The sequence below is a fragment of the Panthera tigris genome, chromosome A1 (assembly GCF_018350195.1).
Source record: "Panthera tigris isolate Pti1 chromosome A1, P.tigris_Pti1_mat1.1, whole genome shotgun sequence".
In the NCBI taxonomy this organism is placed as follows: domain Eukaryota; kingdom Metazoa; phylum Chordata; class Mammalia; order Carnivora; family Felidae; genus Panthera; species Panthera tigris.
Genome location: NC_056660.1, coordinates 124,570,889 through 124,587,776, shown reverse-complemented (window position 1 = coordinate 124,587,776; position 16,888 = coordinate 124,570,889). Strand labels below are relative to the sequence as shown.

The 16,888-nt window shown below is 38.1% G+C and overlaps 2 protein-coding genes and 1 long non-coding RNA gene across 8 annotated transcripts in view; 2 read left to right on the top strand and 1 right to left on the bottom strand.

The window, feature by feature from the left end:
- The window catches only part of MIER3 (MIER family member 3), a 72,840-nt gene extending 68,776 nt beyond the window's left edge, over nucleotides 1-4,064 (top strand). For all 3 annotated transcript variants that reach the window (XM_042987119.1, XM_042987129.1, XM_042987113.1), the window contains one exon: nucleotides 63-4,064. In XM_042987119.1, coding sequence (XP_042843053.1) covers nucleotides 63-520 — 458 coding nt within the window. In that variant the 3' untranslated portion in view covers nucleotides 521-4,064. The remainder of the gene's footprint in view (nucleotides 1-62) is intronic.
- A 4,226-nt stretch (nucleotides 4,065-8,290) lies between these two features.
- SETD9 (SET domain containing 9) lies at nucleotides 8,291-15,611 on the bottom strand. Of its 3 annotated transcripts, XM_042987088.1 has the most exons (7): nucleotides 15,205-15,268; nucleotides 14,513-14,694; nucleotides 13,650-14,017; nucleotides 12,121-12,244; nucleotides 11,517-11,632; nucleotides 10,692-10,797; nucleotides 8,291-8,660 (listed from the first exon to the last, which is right to left on the bottom strand). In XM_042987088.1, exons 2-7 carry the CDS (start codon nucleotides 14,542-14,544, stop codon nucleotides 8,573-8,575), a joined length of 834 nt encoding a protein of 277 aa, XP_042843022.1. In that variant the 5' UTR covers nucleotides 14,545-14,694; nucleotides 15,205-15,268; the 3' UTR covers nucleotides 8,291-8,572. The 3 variants fall into 3 exon arrangements, with proteins under 3 accessions (XP_042843022.1, XP_007079990.1, XP_042843026.1); XM_007079928.3 differs by lacking the exons at nucleotides 14,513-14,694; nucleotides 15,205-15,268 and adding an exon at nucleotides 15,475-15,611; XM_042987092.1 differs by lacking the exons at nucleotides 14,513-14,694; nucleotides 15,205-15,268 and adding an exon at nucleotides 15,475-15,611 and having other exon boundaries at nucleotides 8,573-8,660; nucleotides 10,692-10,793.
- Nucleotides 15,529-16,888, top strand: part of LOC122238729 — a 74,120-nt gene continuing 72,760 nt past the window's right edge. For both annotated transcript variants that reach the window (XR_006217854.1, XR_006217851.1), the window contains exon 1: nucleotides 15,529-15,612. This is a non-coding gene — a long non-coding RNA (uncharacterized LOC122238729). The remainder of the gene's footprint in view (nucleotides 15,613-16,888) is intronic.

Sequence of the window (16,888 nt, the reverse complement as noted above, 5' to 3'; positions counted from 1 at the left end):
TGTGTCTTCTTTGTTTCATGACACATGACAACTTACTTAAACCATTTTCCATTTCTTTTTAGCTTTGACCAACAGCGTAGCAACCGTCTGCAACCCCACGGATGTTAATTGTTTGGATGATAGCTTTCCTCCATTGGGCAACACACCCCGTGGACAAGTAAATCATGTGCCTGTCGTAACGGAAGAGTTACTCACCTTGCCTAGCAACGGGGAAAGTGATTGTTTTAATTTATTTGAGACTGGATTTTATCACTCGGAGCTAAACCCCATGAACATGTGCAGTGAAGAGTCAGAAAGACCAGCAAAGAGATTGAAAATGGGCATTGCTGTTCCTGAATCCTTTATGAATGAGGTTTCTGTAAATAATTTGGGTGTGGACTTTGAAAATCACACACATCACATCACCAGTGCCAAAATGGCCGTCTCTGTGGCTGACTTTGGCAGTCTGTCTGCCAGTGAGACCAATGGCTTCATCAGTGCCCATGCTCTACATCAGCATGCCGCCCTTCACTCTGAGTGACACGAGTGAGGAGCCCAGAAACAGTGGGTGTGCAGAACCAGTAAACTTGAGGAAAGGATCAGGTTTGCTTAGTCTTTCACTGGAAGTTTGAACCTTTTTCACTATGACATCAGTGATGTCAGTATGTATAGAACTATATCTTGATTTATCAAGAGTATTTTCATTTTTCAATCCATAAATGTGGAAATGAACTATGATCAGCAGAGTTGGGAACTAAGATTGAACTCTGTGGTGCAGCTTTAAGCTCTGCTTATCTCTTCCTCATCCCCCAGTACCTCTTCTCCACTCCCTTTTTTTCTATTCTTTTCTGTTCCCCACTGCCCTCACTCCCAATTTTAAAACCTGTAGACAGAGGCCACCGGCTCAAAACCAGCACAGATGTTCTGAACTGAATGGAGTGGCTTCTTTTCTTGTAAATTCCTTTTGCCGTAATGGATGCAGTGGAATAACAATGTTTACAGGTACCGATCCCAATCCCTGCTCAATGTAGCATTTTTTGGTTTTATTTTCTTAATTAAATAAAAGCAGGGGTAGGTTTCTTTAAACTGCACAAACATGCAAGGATTTTTTTAAAATGGAAACTTCTCTCATGTTATTCAACTAGAGCACTTCAGTTTACAAAACAGCAAGTCCATCTTTATGGAAGCCAGCACGAGGAACTGCGTGCAAATTATGAAGACACTTGCTTGGATCCTGTTTCAAAATTCTAGACCAGGGCTACCTTACACAGAATCTGTCATTTTACTGTGGGAAGAGTTCTGTGTACCTTCATTGATTGGCTAAAAATTTGGCTTTTGAAGATGTGGTATTTAGATGGGGTTTTGTCCACCATTGTCAAGATTATAATTCTAAAAATCATACTGGTATTGATAACTTAGTTTATCCTGAGGCAACTGACTTGCAGGACACAGTCTACAGAGCCTAGGATGTTGCCACTCAATGGTTTACATTTGGGACACTTCTTATGTTGTTTGTAGCACTGCAGTTCAAAGTGTTCATATTTTGGAGGGACTTCTAGATTTTACACTTAATGCAGTAGAACCTTGAAGTATATTTAAACTTTTTTTGTTTAGCTTGAACAGTTGGCAAGAAAAATGTGAGTTTCTGTCTATTGACATAGAATGGTACTTTACCACTTTAAGTTTTAAAAAGTGATAGACGTTCAGATGCATCTCACACTCAGTTTTATTTCTATTCCAGACATTGTGAATGAGAAGCCATTGTCATAAACTTTGGCCATTTTTGCTCTATAGATATGCATCTTTAAGTTAAAAGGTGAATTCACATGATACACAATACAGTATTAGGATGTAATAAGCTTTGCTTTTATAGTTCAGTTACAATGGAATTTTGCTTTTTTTTTTTTTTTTTGCACCATCTTAGTTGAAATTTTCAATTTCTGCTAGTTGTTGTGCTTTGCAAAAAACTTAAATGTTTGGCTGCATTGCTGATATTTGTAAGTATAAGTCGCTTCAAGGTTGTGCTGATGAGTAGATAGGTTGTAGTGACCTTAGTAGTGATGGAAAGGGAGGGTATTTATTATAAAAACTGTGAACTGCAATGACATCCTTAGTTTTGGATGATGTGTATTCCTATTTTTGTTTGCAGCATTTTAATGAAGATTGCTTTGAAGTGTTTACGCAGTAGCATATTTACTATAAAATTTAGTTTAGCACAGTGGACAAAAGTAGTTAAATTAATAACTTAAAATCAGTCTCTAATTTATACATCTAAAGTCTAGCATTCCCGTATGCACACAGTAAATAATGGGTAGCCTGGGCTCTATGTTGCTTTCAGATATTTTTATCCAAGTTATCAGCTTCTTATTGCTGTGGTGTTGTGCTAAACTTTGAACCTTATTTCTTTTGTTAAAAATCAGTATACCTTTTATAATTTAGTAAGATACTGGCCATAATCTTCCATTGTTATAACTTTAATTTTCACTCTGGGTTTACAGTGGCTGGTTTGTATAAAATAATTTACACAAAGATGACTGAATGCTAATACCAGTTGCACTTAAATGAACATGCCCATTCTCAGTAGCTGATGCAGTAACATAGTCAGTTTATCTATGCATTGCTGGGATCTTGATATAAGATGGAAACAGTGTTTCTTATCTAAAGTTTTGATTATCAGCAAGTTGAATGGACACTTTAGTTATTTAAATAAAGATTTTTGACCAAAATCCAGAAAATGATATGAGAGAAAAATAAATTCCAGCTAGTTTAATAGATTTTTAAATGTCAATCTGATTTTAGCCTCTTAGAGAGTGCTAACTAGCTGGTAACGTTTACTTTTAATTCCTTGTTAAAATGAGGCAATAATTTGCAAGATTTTTGTATATATATGTAAATTCTTCATATCTTTTTAGATCTAATTCAATATTTTCTGACTGCTTCCGCCATGTATAATACCATTTTTGTGCATGCTTGATGTGACATTCATAAATTGTACCACTATGACTTTATCCATGTAAAATAGCTATTTATTGAATTTTCTTTTAAAAGCTGGATTTACTGGGTTTTGTTTCCTCCAGTTAAGCATCTTAACAGAGAATTTGTTACTGTTTATTAGAAGAATTGCGTTTGAGAGCATGAAAATAACTGATTTGCAATTTTATGAAGAAACAATAATGCCTTTATTATCAAGTGTGAAGCACAATTCTTATAACAAACTGTGATAAATTCTTTTGTTTTCTTTTGCCGCATTATTTTCTTATGAACAAACCAAAAATCCATGGTGAGCAGTTGTATTGTTGGCTGATGTATCTTTTATGTACAGGGAATTTGAAGAGGACAACGGATCCATTTAGGAGTGTAACTGGTGCTGTGATTATAGCAATACTTTTGTTAGTCGTACGTCATCTTTTCCATGCTAGCATTTTAAATGTTTAGTTTTCCTCTTGTCACGGTCAACTGCTGAATTTACTTGAAGGATGTAGAATACTGTTTAAACAATACTAAAGTGTGTACAATTAGGTCAAAGAATTGTGCAATTGTTTCCTTTTTAATTTTTAAAATTGAGGGTCATAAATATTTGAGAACGTCAGATTTAATAGAGCATAGTGATACTATTTAATTTAACCAAAGTCTCTAGTGAATATTTCAACTTTGAATGTAAACTAATGAATAAACCTGACCACCAAGGAGATTGTTTGCCCAGAGTTTCAAAGCACATTGTCTACAAATGGAAATTGAAATAATTTATAAAAATATTGACATTACTATGTTTTTTAAAAAGTTCTTAATTTTTTCACTAAAAGGAGGAAACTATTAGTTTTATTGTTAAATATGGTAGATATTAAAATTCCTCTTAGATGACCAGTGATTCCAATTGTCCCAGTTTGAAATAAGTATCCTGTGAGTATGAGATTAATTAGTGACAATCACAACAAGTTTTAGTATCAGATGTTCAAGAGGAAGTTGCTATTGTTGCATTGATTTTAATATTTGTACATAAACACTGATTTTTTTGAGCATTATTTTGTATTTGTTGTACTTTAATACCTGGTGTACAGTTCCAGAAATAAACATCTGGAAATCTTTTTTTTTTCTTGGTTCGTGTGAGTATTTGCCACAATTAGATTTTTGTTTAATGAATCATAAGCTATAACTCATGGGACATGGGTAGATATTTAACCACTGTTCGGTTGGTTTTTGAGGCAGTAAATAAGATATTTGATAGATAGTGACAAATGGCAGATAAAATACTTTTTCTTTAAATCCTCTATAACAAATTTCCATATGGAATAAAACAGCCATCCCAAAATGAGGCTAGCTTATACTTTCAATGTAATTCAGGAAATATTTGTTGAATGTCTGTTTTGTTTCAAACACTGTTGTAGATAAGTATGTCTTTTAGGAAGACATGATGTCTATTAATTGTGTTGTTATTTGACAATGTATTTATGGTAAACTAGTCTTTCTTATCCTAGTATACATAGTTTAGTAGCCTCGTAGAAACCTTTTCAAAACCTTCATCTTTCAAGCTGAAGATCTCTTAGTCTAATTTCACAAATTTGTTCGCATATTTCATTTCCTCTGAGCAGAGCTTTATCTAGTTTTTTGTTTTTTTTTTTTTTTTTTTTGAGAGAGAGAGAGAGAGAAGGGGTGTTGGGGAGGGGAGGGCAGGGAGAGAGGGAGGGAGAGAGAATCCCAAGGAGGCTCCACACTGCCAGTGGGGAGCCTGATGTGGGGCTTGATCCCACAAACTGCAAGGTCATGACCTGAGCCGACATCAAGAATCAGATGTTCAACTGACTGAGCCACCCAGGCACCCCTAGTCCATTCTTAATATGCAGTGATCAGATAGCACATAGGGTCCAGATTTTGTACAAGGACACAAAGAGGATAAAATGAAAGCAAGCGCTCTTGAATCCTCTGCTTTGGTTACTTTTCTAAAATCACATTCCTTCTTGCACAGACGCCACAGAGCATAAATGTTCAGGGGTCTGTGGTGGACACAACACAGTAGTGCCTTCAGGTGGGGACAGGTACAGATGTTTTCAATCCAGCCAAGCATGTGGCCAAGTACCATGTGAGAGCTACAAAGTACTTAAGGCTTTTAGGGGAGAGAGGAGAGCCTTGTGGGAGCAGAATAATCTCTCCTGACTTGTAGACTTTATCTTTCTTGGCCATAATTTTCATCAATGATAGGCTTTGAGCCTGCAGCTTCTCTGACTTCTCAAAGGCCTCAGGGCTTCTGTAAGTTACCTATTTCATTATGTACACTTTGAATTTATTTTAAATTTTTTTTATGTTTATTTCTGAGACAGACAGAGCATGAGTGGGGGAGGGGCAGAGAGAGAGGGAGACACAGAATCTGAAGCAGGCTCCAGGCTCTGAGCTGTCAGCACAGAGCCCGACGTAGGGTTCGAACTCACAAACCATGAGATCATGACCCGAGCCGAAGTCGGTCACTCAACCGACTGAGCCACCCAGGCACCCCTACGCTTTGAATTTAAACTAGCCCCTGGGACATAGTACTGTTTACCATTTCCCATCAGGTAGGCGTTCTTTAATCCTCACGGTCTATTTCTGTGTCTGTGTGGATTCTCTGGCAAAATTGTGTACTAGGGGACTGAATTCATGGTTCTGGACCAGGAGTGCTCACGTTTTTCTACGTTTAATACATTAGTTGACATTCACTTTTGAGAGACACACAGGCTGTTGTGTAACTCAATTTTGATGAGATGCTTATACAAAGGTAAAGGCAATACTGCTACAAAGTTGTTTTCTGGTATAGAACTCAAAAGCATTTTGTAAGCATGTCAAATGAAATTAGCCATTTATAAATCTAAAAAAATTTTTAGTAAGAAAAAAGATAACATGGTTTTTCTATGTTTTAAGATGTCAGTGTTACATTAAAAAAAAATTCACCCCTCCAGTGCAAACCAAGTCATGATACTAGGCAAGCTTTATACTCTCACTGTGAGCATTTTATGAGGAACCATGTTTTATTCTTTGTATATCCCAGGACCCTTCACCTAGTAGGTATCACTGAATGCTTGATGGCCTATATTACTCTTAAACTAATGGCGACTTGTCCCCTAGCTTTGAAAGAAAGACTTTTTAAGACAAAAATTAGAATAGTATAATGAACAAACCAGATTGAACTGACATTTTGCCATATTTGATCTTTTTCTATATAACATATTTTTTCCCTGCACTGGTTAAGTTGACATTTCAAGAGTTCACTCCTAAAAACTCCAGCCCATCCTACAGCCCCTCCTAATATGTCCACAGGAGTTAGTATTTCTGTATTTTATATAAGGTTCTGGGTAACAGGATCTTCTTGGTCAAGTAGATTTTTTTTTTTTTTCCAAATAAGATTAGTTTCTCCTGGTTTTAAGGATCTTACACAAATAAAAGATAAAGGAGGCTAAGAAAAAGAATCAGATACTGTCGCAAATGTACATTTACTATTTATACATGATACATATGATAGAGAAAAAAAGTGTAATAGGAATTTCAGGGCTGGCACTTAAGGATTGTGAATTTCAGTACGATGGTTGGCAAGGTGACAAAAAAGGGGAAGACCTTTGCAGGCACAAAAAACTAGTGCAGAAGCCCTGAAAGTGTGCGTGTGTCCAACAGGTTCAAGGTGTGGGAAGGAGGCAGATGTGCCTGGGGTAGAACGAGCAAGAGGTGAGATCAGAGGTAGTGAATGGCTACATCATATATGTGAAGGACTTTAGCATTTATTCCAGTATACGAGGAGTAATGAGAGGGTTGAGCAGAGGTGGGTCAAGATCTGAGTTACATTTACAAGAACCTCTCCGGGTGATCAATTCTGTAAAAGTGGCAGGAGTGGAAACAAGGGAAGGCAATTACGATACTATTGAAATTGCAATAAACTGAAGAAAGTTGTTGATGTAGCAGTTACGGTGGTTAAAATCTGGTTCCATGTTAGGATTTGAGGTGTCCTCTCCACCCAAGATTGGAACTGAGAAATGTGGGAGGTTGATGGAGATCAAGGAAAGATTATGAATGAAACTCACTGGAGAATGTGGCTTCAGAGCTGTGGCCAGGTGAGCTAATACTCCACCTCTGAACTACTAGACTCTATCACTGGCTGAGCAGAGAGAAGACCAGGACACCCTCTCTGCTGGCAGAGTCCACAGAAAAAAAAAAATACAGGGGTCTGGGCCATGGGTGCCTAGTTCGCCTCCAAAGATAATTTCAGAAAATCATTCTTCCTCCAATGGGTATAGAGAGAGGCCAGGAGCATCACTATTGGAAGTGCTCCCCCTTGGGATAAGAGAATGGGGAGGGGCACCTGAGTGGCTCAGTCGGGTAAGTGTCTGATTCTTGGTTTCAGCTCAGGTCATGTACTCATAGTTTGTGAGTTTGAACCCTGCATTGGATTCTGTGCTGACAGCAAGGAGCCTGCTTGCTTGCTCGCTCGCTCTCTCTCAAAATAAATAAACAAACTTAAAAAAAAAAGAATGGGGAATACATGTTCCTCCCATCACCACTATCTTATGACTTTATTTCCATGCTAAAAGCTAAAACAATCCTTAAATCACACACACACACACACACACACACACACACACACAACTCATGGCAACAACATATATTTTTGGCTTTATAATATAAAAATAGAGTTTTTGTTTTTATTTTATTTTATTTTTATGAAATTTATTGTCAAATTGGTTTCCATACAACACCCAGTGCTCATCCCCAAAAAATGCCTTCTTCAATACCCATCACCCACCCTCCCACCCCCCATCAACCCTCAGTTTGTTCTCAGTTTTTAAGAGTCTCTTATGCTTTGGCTCTCTCCCACTCTAACCTCTTTTTTTTTTTTTCCTTCCCCTCCCCCATGGGTTTCTGTTAAGTTTCTCAGGATCCACATAAGAGTGAAAACATATGATATCTGTCTTTCTCTCTATGGCTTATTTCACTTAGCATAACACTCTCCAGTTGCATCCACGTTACTACAAAGGGCCATATTTCATTCTTTCTCATTGCCACGTAGTACTCCATTGTGTATATAAACCACAATTTCTTTATCCATTCATCAGTTGATGGACATTTAGGCTCTTTGCATAATTTGGCTATTATTGAGAGTGCTGCTGTAAACATTGGGGTACAAGTGTCCCTATGCATCAGTACTCCTGTATCCCTTGGGTAAATTCCTAGCAGTGCTACTGCTGGGTCATAGGGTAGGTCTAAAAATAGAGTTTTTAAAGAAGTTTGTACACATCAACAGTGCAAGAAATGGTGATTATTTGGTTAAAATTTTATAAACCACAGAGATACAAAATAAAAGAAAAATTGAAATTTTAATTTCAGGCAGTAGGTTTTAATTTAATAAGCTACTGTGTTTTTAGGTGAAAACCAATTAAAATTATAATTGCATTATAAATTTGAAATTGTAATGAAGGAAATAGCTTTTAATATAAACACATTAACATCAATAAAAACAAAAAATTCCCACTCCAATTAGGCCTCAAAATATTTGTTCTATAGGTGGAACTCAGAGATACAATTAACAAAAACATTTAGAATAAATAGCTGAATAGAAAACCTAATTTCTAATTCATAGTTAGCTGACAATTGTATAGTAGTTTGAAAAAAGCTCTTCTCCTTGTTTGATGTCCCTGAGTGCTACAAGAATGACACATCGAAGTGGGCTGAGGACAAAAAGAATACACAAAAGTTAGAAGTATTAACAAATCCAAGCTCATATTTTTAATATAACGAATTTAGCTGTTATAGACATAATTTTATTCAAATTTTTTACTATTGTCTTAGCTATTTGATTTCCCTGAAGAAATAGTTCTTATCCCTGATGGAGACCACAAATCAGTAAGTTTAAAAAAAAACATTTTTTTTAACATTTATTTTTGAGAGACAGAGCATGAGCAGGGGAGAGGCAGAGAGAGAAGGAGACACAATCCAAAGCAGGCTCCAGGCTTTGAGGTGTCAGCATTGAGCCCAATGCAGGGCTCGAACCCACGAACTGTGAGATCATGACCTGAGCCAACGTCAGATGCTTAACCGTCGCTTAACCGACTGAGCCACCCAGGTGCCCCTGTGGTTTAACATTTTAAAATTAATTTGTATCTTTGTATTCTGCAAAGATGAAAACATTACTTAAAATTAATTGGGATTAAAAAAATACTTTTATGAACACCGTAAGACATAAGTAACCTTCAATGTTCCTACTCAGTTAACTTTTCCTGTACTTGTTGAACAGTAGTGATATTATGCTCCAGAGCATATAGCTAAAAAAAAACCCAACTGTTACATACACACAGGTAGAGACAGAGTATGTATCAAGTACAGAGAACAGTCAAAGTTTGTTGTGTTTTTAGACAGAGTAGGAGTCGGGGAGAAGGGCGGGGGGGGGGGGGGGAGAGGGAGGGGGGGGGCAGAGAGAGAGAGAGAGAGAGAGAGGGAGAATCTTAAGCAGGCTCTATGCTCAGTGTGAAGGCCAATGAGGGGCTTGATTCCATAACCCTGGGATCATGACCTGAGCCGAAATTGAAAGTTGGACGCTCAACCAACTGAGCCACCCAGGTGCCCCCAAAGAACAGTCTAAGTTTTAAATCTCTTTCATCTTAAAAGGACAATTTAATGGGGCCCATAAAAAATAAAGTTTGCTAGCACCTGGCAGCTCAGTGACATGACATAAAGATTATATTTTCCTATAGCACTGTTGATAAAGAACTCTACAGAATTACTTACATTTAGAAATTGTTACTTGAACACTTTCAGACTTTCCACTTATTGAATAGAAATGTTACATTAATAATATGTATTTTCTGAATATTTCCTCTTTTTTTTAATGTTTATTTTTTTGAGAGAGAAAGAGAGAGAGACAGTGTGAGTCGGGGAGGAGCAGGGAGAGAGGGAGACACAGAATCCGAAGCAGGCTCCATGTTCTGAGCTGTCAGCACAGAGTCTAACACGGGGCCCAAACCCATGAACTGTGAGATGATGACCAGAGCCAAAGTCAGGCACTTAACTGACTGAGCCACCCAGGTGCCCCTGAATATTTCCTCATTTTTCATTAAGTTTCCAAACGTAATAGTGAAATGAGCAAAAGAAAGAATAGTGTAATTTAGCCTTTTTCTTCAACTGGGTGTTCTCAAGTGAGATGAAGAACATAATCCTTAAAATGATTAAAAAATGTATTTGAAGATTTTGTAAGTAGAAAAGTAACAATGAATCACTTGAAAAAAATTTTAAGGTTGATACTTATAAAGGACTACATAGAACGAAAATGGGTAATAAGAAGCAGAATGAGCTAAGTTAATGAAAAATATTAAACTTCAAATGAGCCTACATTAATACATTAAGGTATGATGAAAATCAAAATTTAAGTTATAATTTTTTCCTAAGAGAAATTATTCCAAGTTCTGTATAGCTTTTTCTTGGAATGTATATATTTAAAAAAAAATTTTTTTTAAGTTTATGTATTTATTTTGAGAGAGGACACACAAGAGAGGCAGGGGTGAGGGGCGGTGAGAGAGAGAATCCCAAGCAGGCTCCACATTGTCAGTGCAGAGCCCTATGTGGGGCTCGAACCCACAAACCGTGAGATCATGACCTGAGCTGAGATCACGAGCCAGATGCTCAACCAACTGAGCCACCCAGGCACCCTCGAATATACATGTTTTTTGAGTACAGCAGAAGACAGGGGATAGGAAAAGACTAACCTTTGTTTGTCACAGCTGTAGGCAATGTTTGGAAGATACTGTTTTAGCTCTATAGGAAAAACTGCAGGCACATCAAATTCCTGGTAACAGACATTAGCGGCTCTGTCTAGGAACAAGTATATAATTTTTAGAAATAGCCGTTTTAAAAAAGGTCATGGAAAACAGAACTGAATTTTAACACTTGATGCATGGTTTTCTAAATTATTAGAACATTTTCAAATTAATAATCACTATTACCTTCCAGGCATTACTAGATTATGTATGTTTTATTATTTACTTTTTGAAGATCAGAAAACAGAGACTCAGAAAGGTTGAAGGTTATGTAGAAAAGTCAGGTTTCAAGTTCATATCTCCCTAACACCAAAACCTATGCTAAATGTAGGCGAGATCAAACTTATATTTTTAGGAAAGTCAAGCCCTAGAGAAGGTAAGTGATTCACAAAAGTAGCAACAGAAAGGGGATACCAGTCTAGTTTAACCTACAAGGTTCTACTGAGGCTCTGACAAAATGATCTCTAATGCTCTCTCTTTTTTTAACTATTAAAAAATGCTAAAATAATAATGATCAAAGGAGCATTTATCAGTTACCTATGTTTACTGAAAAACCAGAAGAAAAATAGTAAATTAAAGAATTCCAATTAATGTATATCATTATTTCCCCAACTTCTTTAATATCTGCCTTCTCAGCATTACAATTTATTTACAGGCTTTGAAAAGCTGAGATGTTAAATTTAACTGCCTCTGGCACTCAGTCATATAGCAAAGGAGAAAAATTACTACTGCTATATTTATATCTTGTCTCACAGACCCATAATGTCAACTTACCATTTGAACAATTGTTGACATACTGTCCTACAGCAAGTGGATTACAAATTTCTGATGTTAGCCATGTACTGTCACTCATTTTTAAAGGACCAAGTTGATCCCTCCCATTGCAAGATCTGAAACAGGTGAAAGCATTAGGTAAGAGATTGTTCTTTTATGTCTTACAGTAAAATCCAAAAGTACAAAATTAATCCTAGAACTGAACAAATCCAATTTCTCTTAAAAAGTTTTGTCTAGTCTGGGATGCCTGGGTGGTTCAGTCAGTTAAGCGTCCAATTTCGGCTCACGTCATGATCTCACAGTCCCTGAGTTCGAGCCCCGGGTCGGGCTCTGTGCTGACAGACAGCTTGGAGCCTGGAGCCTGCTTCAGATTCTGTGTCTCCCTGTCTCTGACCCTCCCCAGTTCATGCTCTGTCCTTCTCTGTCTCAAAAATAAATAAAAAAAAATTTTTTTTTAAAGTTTTGTCTAGTCAATAGGGCAGCTGAGTTGCCACTTAGCAGCTGTCTAAACAGATTTTTATTTAAAGTGAAAAGGCCAGGGTCATGGTCATTTTCCTGTGGCTCTGTGTCCTATCGTTATGTTTGAACATGGGCACTAACTTACCTGTATACGACTTTTGATATTCCTTTGTCATTTCCATCAATAAGTACCCCATCCAGGCATCTAAAAATAAATGGATTTCCAATGGATTGGAAAAAGATTGGCTCATACTTCTGATATACTGTACCTATTATAAGATAAGGACATAGCAACATGTAAAAACTATTAACATCATGATAAGCACCTTTCTCTGGAAAAAAAACATAACATGAAATGAACTATTTTATTTTCTCTACCTTTTTCTAATATTTTACCTCCAGTCTAGATTATCACATTCTCTTTGGCTACTTCTTCCCTTTAAAGAGTGCCCAAAAGTAAATGGAGCAGAGAATCAACTTGTTCACATAGCCAAATAAAATGTGACTATTTTGATTAATTAAAATGTGAACACCACATTTGAGATTCAGCTTTACAAAATTATAGGGGCTTTTTGTTTTGTTTTGTTTTTGCTTTTTAAAGTAGAGTGTTATTTGACATCCATTAAAAAGTCTTTTGGGTTCCTGGGTGGCTCAGTGGTTAAGCATCGAGCTTCAGCCCAGGTCATGATCTCACAGTAGTGAGTTCGAGTTCCACATTGGTCAACTCGAGCCCTGCTTTGCCTCAGGTGAGCTCGAGCCCTGCTTCAGGTGAGCTTGGTTTCTCTCTGCCCCTCACTGACTTGCGCCCTCTCTCTCTCAAAAAAAAAAAAAAAAAAAAAAAAAAAAAAAGAAAGTCTTTTAAGAAATGTATTTGTTAATAACCAGTTAAATAATGTAGACAAAATGGGAATAAATGAATCTGATATTCAGGTTGTTTCCCCTTTCGCTAGCAGTAGAGGAAAGGAGAAAATTAGTATTTACTGAGTGTGTCCTATGTTACTGGCATCCTAATCTATTAAATTTATTCTAGTATTAATTTGTTGCCAGCTTGTTCTATTTAGCCTTTACAGAGTTAGTTGTGTAGGAGGAAACCAACTCTTTTGCTTAGGGATGTAAAATTAGAAAATAGAATGACTTTTTGAAAACATGTCTGAATTAAACATTTACAAATAATGTAATCTTAGTTTAACAAATAACATACCCTACTAAGCATTCTAGTCAATGATCTTTTTGCAAAGAAGCTGCTTTACTTTCAAAGTGTAGAAATGGCAGAAAGGTATTTATTGATTTACAGGTTTAAACTCTGTCATACCTCTTTTAACCTGTACTATTTTTACCTTTAGTTATCAATTATGTAAGCCAACTGACTTATTCTCTAGTGCTTTCTAAGTAATTCATCTTATCAAAGTAGGCCATACTATATTCTACATTTAAACACTGACTACAAAAATTTCCTTAAAAGAAAAGTGCTTTTATTCAAATAAATACTCAAGGATGCTTTCTAGCACATAAAATAATTTGTAGTTATTTTCGAAATCAGGATTTACAAATGTGTGGAAATCTCAGTTTCTAATTCAACTCCTTACTCAAAGGATTATAAGAGTAAGTATTTTGTTGGACTTATATTAACTGATAAATAGGAAACTCTTGGCAAAGCACTAATTGAGTCATTACCAGGATACATAGATACAACCGCGCCTTTTGGTACCAATCCTCTGGTAACGAAGACACCTTTTCCAGCAGAAATCAATGAGCTAGTTGCTCGGGCAACACTGAAACCCAGTGTCTTATAAAGAATTTCTTCTGGTTTAAAGATATTTTGCTGTTGATGTCTGTATTCAAGCAGTTTCACCCTTGGATGTTGAACTGACAGTAGGTCATGATATTTTGATTTAACGGTTTCTGGAAGCATAGTCAAGATATCTGATTGCTTATGGAAATCATTAATGAACAGAGCCTGGAAAACTTTCAGTAATGTTCCTAGGACATCTTCATCTGAGATAACTTTGTCTTTGGATTCCTCTGGAACATACCGGATGGTCCTGAAAACAGGAAAAGTTTCCATTCACTACCCTTTAAGTGATAAAAGTCAGGCTTCATGCCTTCATGCCTTCTAAGTTACTGGGCTTAATGATGATTATTCTCATGTGTTTGAAGGGCATAAAACTAAAAAGTTCAAGAAAGAATTGTTTGGGGATAGTTGTAGTTCGCTAACTCCTGGCAATACCCACCCAAGTTACAAATAGCCGGTTATCTGTGAAAAGTCTATCTGTACCAAATGCTGTTGGGTCCTTACATTCATTATCTCATCTTTGCAGACAGGGAAACTGAGGCTTGACGTTGTGGAGCTTGCCCAAGATCCTAAAGCTGTTAAGCAGGAAAGCCACAGCTCAAACAGAACTAGTTCCTCTTCCCACTACATCCATGGCCATTATGTGAATATCGCATAAGAATCCTCATATATTTTATAGGCATTTAATTACAAAGACAAATTTAACATTATATACTTTGTTACATTCTCTCCCGGGAATACTTACTTCTTTAATGGCTGCATCATTTTTACTCGCATAATGGTATTATTTTTTACTTCTTGACAAAAAGAAAGCCATTCCGCTTCACAATTCTATAGCAACGGTGGCCCTGAATTCACGTTTCCGCGGAATCAAACTTTGGAAAAGCTCTTCGGTTATTAACTGGCCTTCAGTGGAGCTAGCTTTGCCTATTTAAGTGAGCATTACGTGAGCTTCTTCACGATCGCTACCATGCCACTTACTAGAGCCGGAATTAACAGTGACTCCACCGCCACCCACTCAACTAGATCCCTTTCTTCAGGCATGGACTATTCTAAACCCCACATTCGGACGTGTTTTTAGTGACATTTTGCTTGTTTTTCTGCGTCAGCTAGTGCAAGTTGTTATCCTCACATCCAAGCCGGGCTGCTTTCACCATATAAACTATGGAGCTATCAAAATAAACCTCAGTTTGGCTTTTCTAAGGAACTTTGAAGTATGCCCTGGCGGAGAGAAGGCCATGCACCCTCACGCTGTATAAACTTTGTTCGTTTTCAAAAGTTTCTATTTTTTGCCCGGACAGAAGCGCCCGTCAGCGAAGACCTCTAAAGGAGAGCACGAGCCGCACTGCCCGTGAGGGACGCCCGCCTCACAGACCTCACAGCGCGGGGTACTCTGGGAGAGTAGGCCTCAGGTCCCACCCTCCTAAGGCTCCCCACCGTCTTCGGTATCCCAGCTGTCCTCCGACTCCACCAGCCTCGACTTCGCCCACTTCAGGCCCCGCCCCACCTCAGGTTCTGCTCGCTACGGGCCCGCCCACCTCGGGCCCCAGGGTCGCCTGAGGCTCCGCCCACCAGAGACCGCCGTTTAAAGCGCTTTTCGCCGGAGGTTCCGCCCACTTAGGGCCCACATGCCTCCAGTTCAGCGGTCCTGGTGGCGTCGTGGGGCTGAAAGAAGACGTCCCTGGTCTGCCGGCCTCGCCCTCTCACCTGGGGTTGTGGTTTAGGTTCAGCGCGATCCAAGGAACGAAGCGGTACTTGTAACGACGCCATCGCTGCCACAGGCCCCGAAGCAGGCGGCCCGGCATGGCCGTCCCGCGGCGCTGTAACGAGGACAGCGCCGGAGAGGTGGGTCACAGTCTCGGGCCCGCCCTGGTCCGGGGAGGAGCGGAGGCCACGCCGTCCTGCCCCTCTTGGGTCTCCGCCTTCAGTGCCTTGCTCCTTTGCACTGGGACTCCCTTGGATCTTGTGGCCTCCGTCCCTCTCCTTTATTGACCTCAGCTGGCTGAATCGTAGGTGCGTATAGATGAGGGAAGCCCTCTATTCCCCTTTTCTTTCTCCATTCGCTCGTGTATTTACACACACGCGCGCGCGCACACACACACACACCCACTTCGGAGAAGTTCAGACCATGCTTAGTTCCAGTGGATGCAAACTACAAGAATCTCTGAAATCAGTACGTGTTTGTTAAGAATTTATGGGGTGCCTGGGTGGCTCAGTCGGTTAAGCTTGGTGGGTTCAAGCGCGATGTAGGGCTCTGCGCTGACGGCTCGCAGCCTGGAGCTTGCTTCGGATTGTGTGTCTCCCTCTATCTCTGCCCTTCCCCCGCTCACACTCTGTCTCTCTCAAAAATAAATAAATAAACATAAAAAAAGTTATCAGACTGATGTGTTTTCTACCAGTCTTATTTCTATGTGTTTGTCTTATTTCAGTCTCATTTCTATGTGTTCTGTATTCCTACAGAAAATCATAGATATATGTGTGAATGTTTTAAGCTACTACAAATATCCACAACTTCTTTTATTTATTCAAAAATGTATTTTATTGTTTCTCCATATTAGTTTGTATAATTACACTTTATTATTCTGTTTCTACGGTTTTAACATCGTTTATTACTCTTTTTCTGGTAAGTGTACTTCGAATCTAAAAAGTTCTAGTTTTGGTTTGTCAAGAATTTTTGTTTTAAGTTAATGATGAGTATCACATGCTTTTCTTTGCTATTTACTGAGGTGATCACATAATTTCTCTATGTTCTTTTGTTAATGTATGAATTATACATTGTCAGATGTTACACCATGCTTGGATTGAGATAGCTAGATAGTTATGAGTAACACATTGGTCATACTCTATAGGTTTTTATATGCTTTTGTTGTCTCAAATTTATTTCGAAGTGTGTTATAAAATTTTCAGTGTCATGGCTTGTTTGTAGTTTTGTTTTCAGGTTTTGGTGTTAGACTTTTGCTGACCTCATAAAATGGATTGAGACGTATTCTCTTTTCCTCTACTTGTGAAAAAAGACCAAAACATTTGTATAGGAATGGTGTTATTCCTTCCTTGAATGTTGATAGAATTCACCAGTGAAACCATTTGGGTTTGTAGTTTTCTTTGATAATGAATTCAGTTT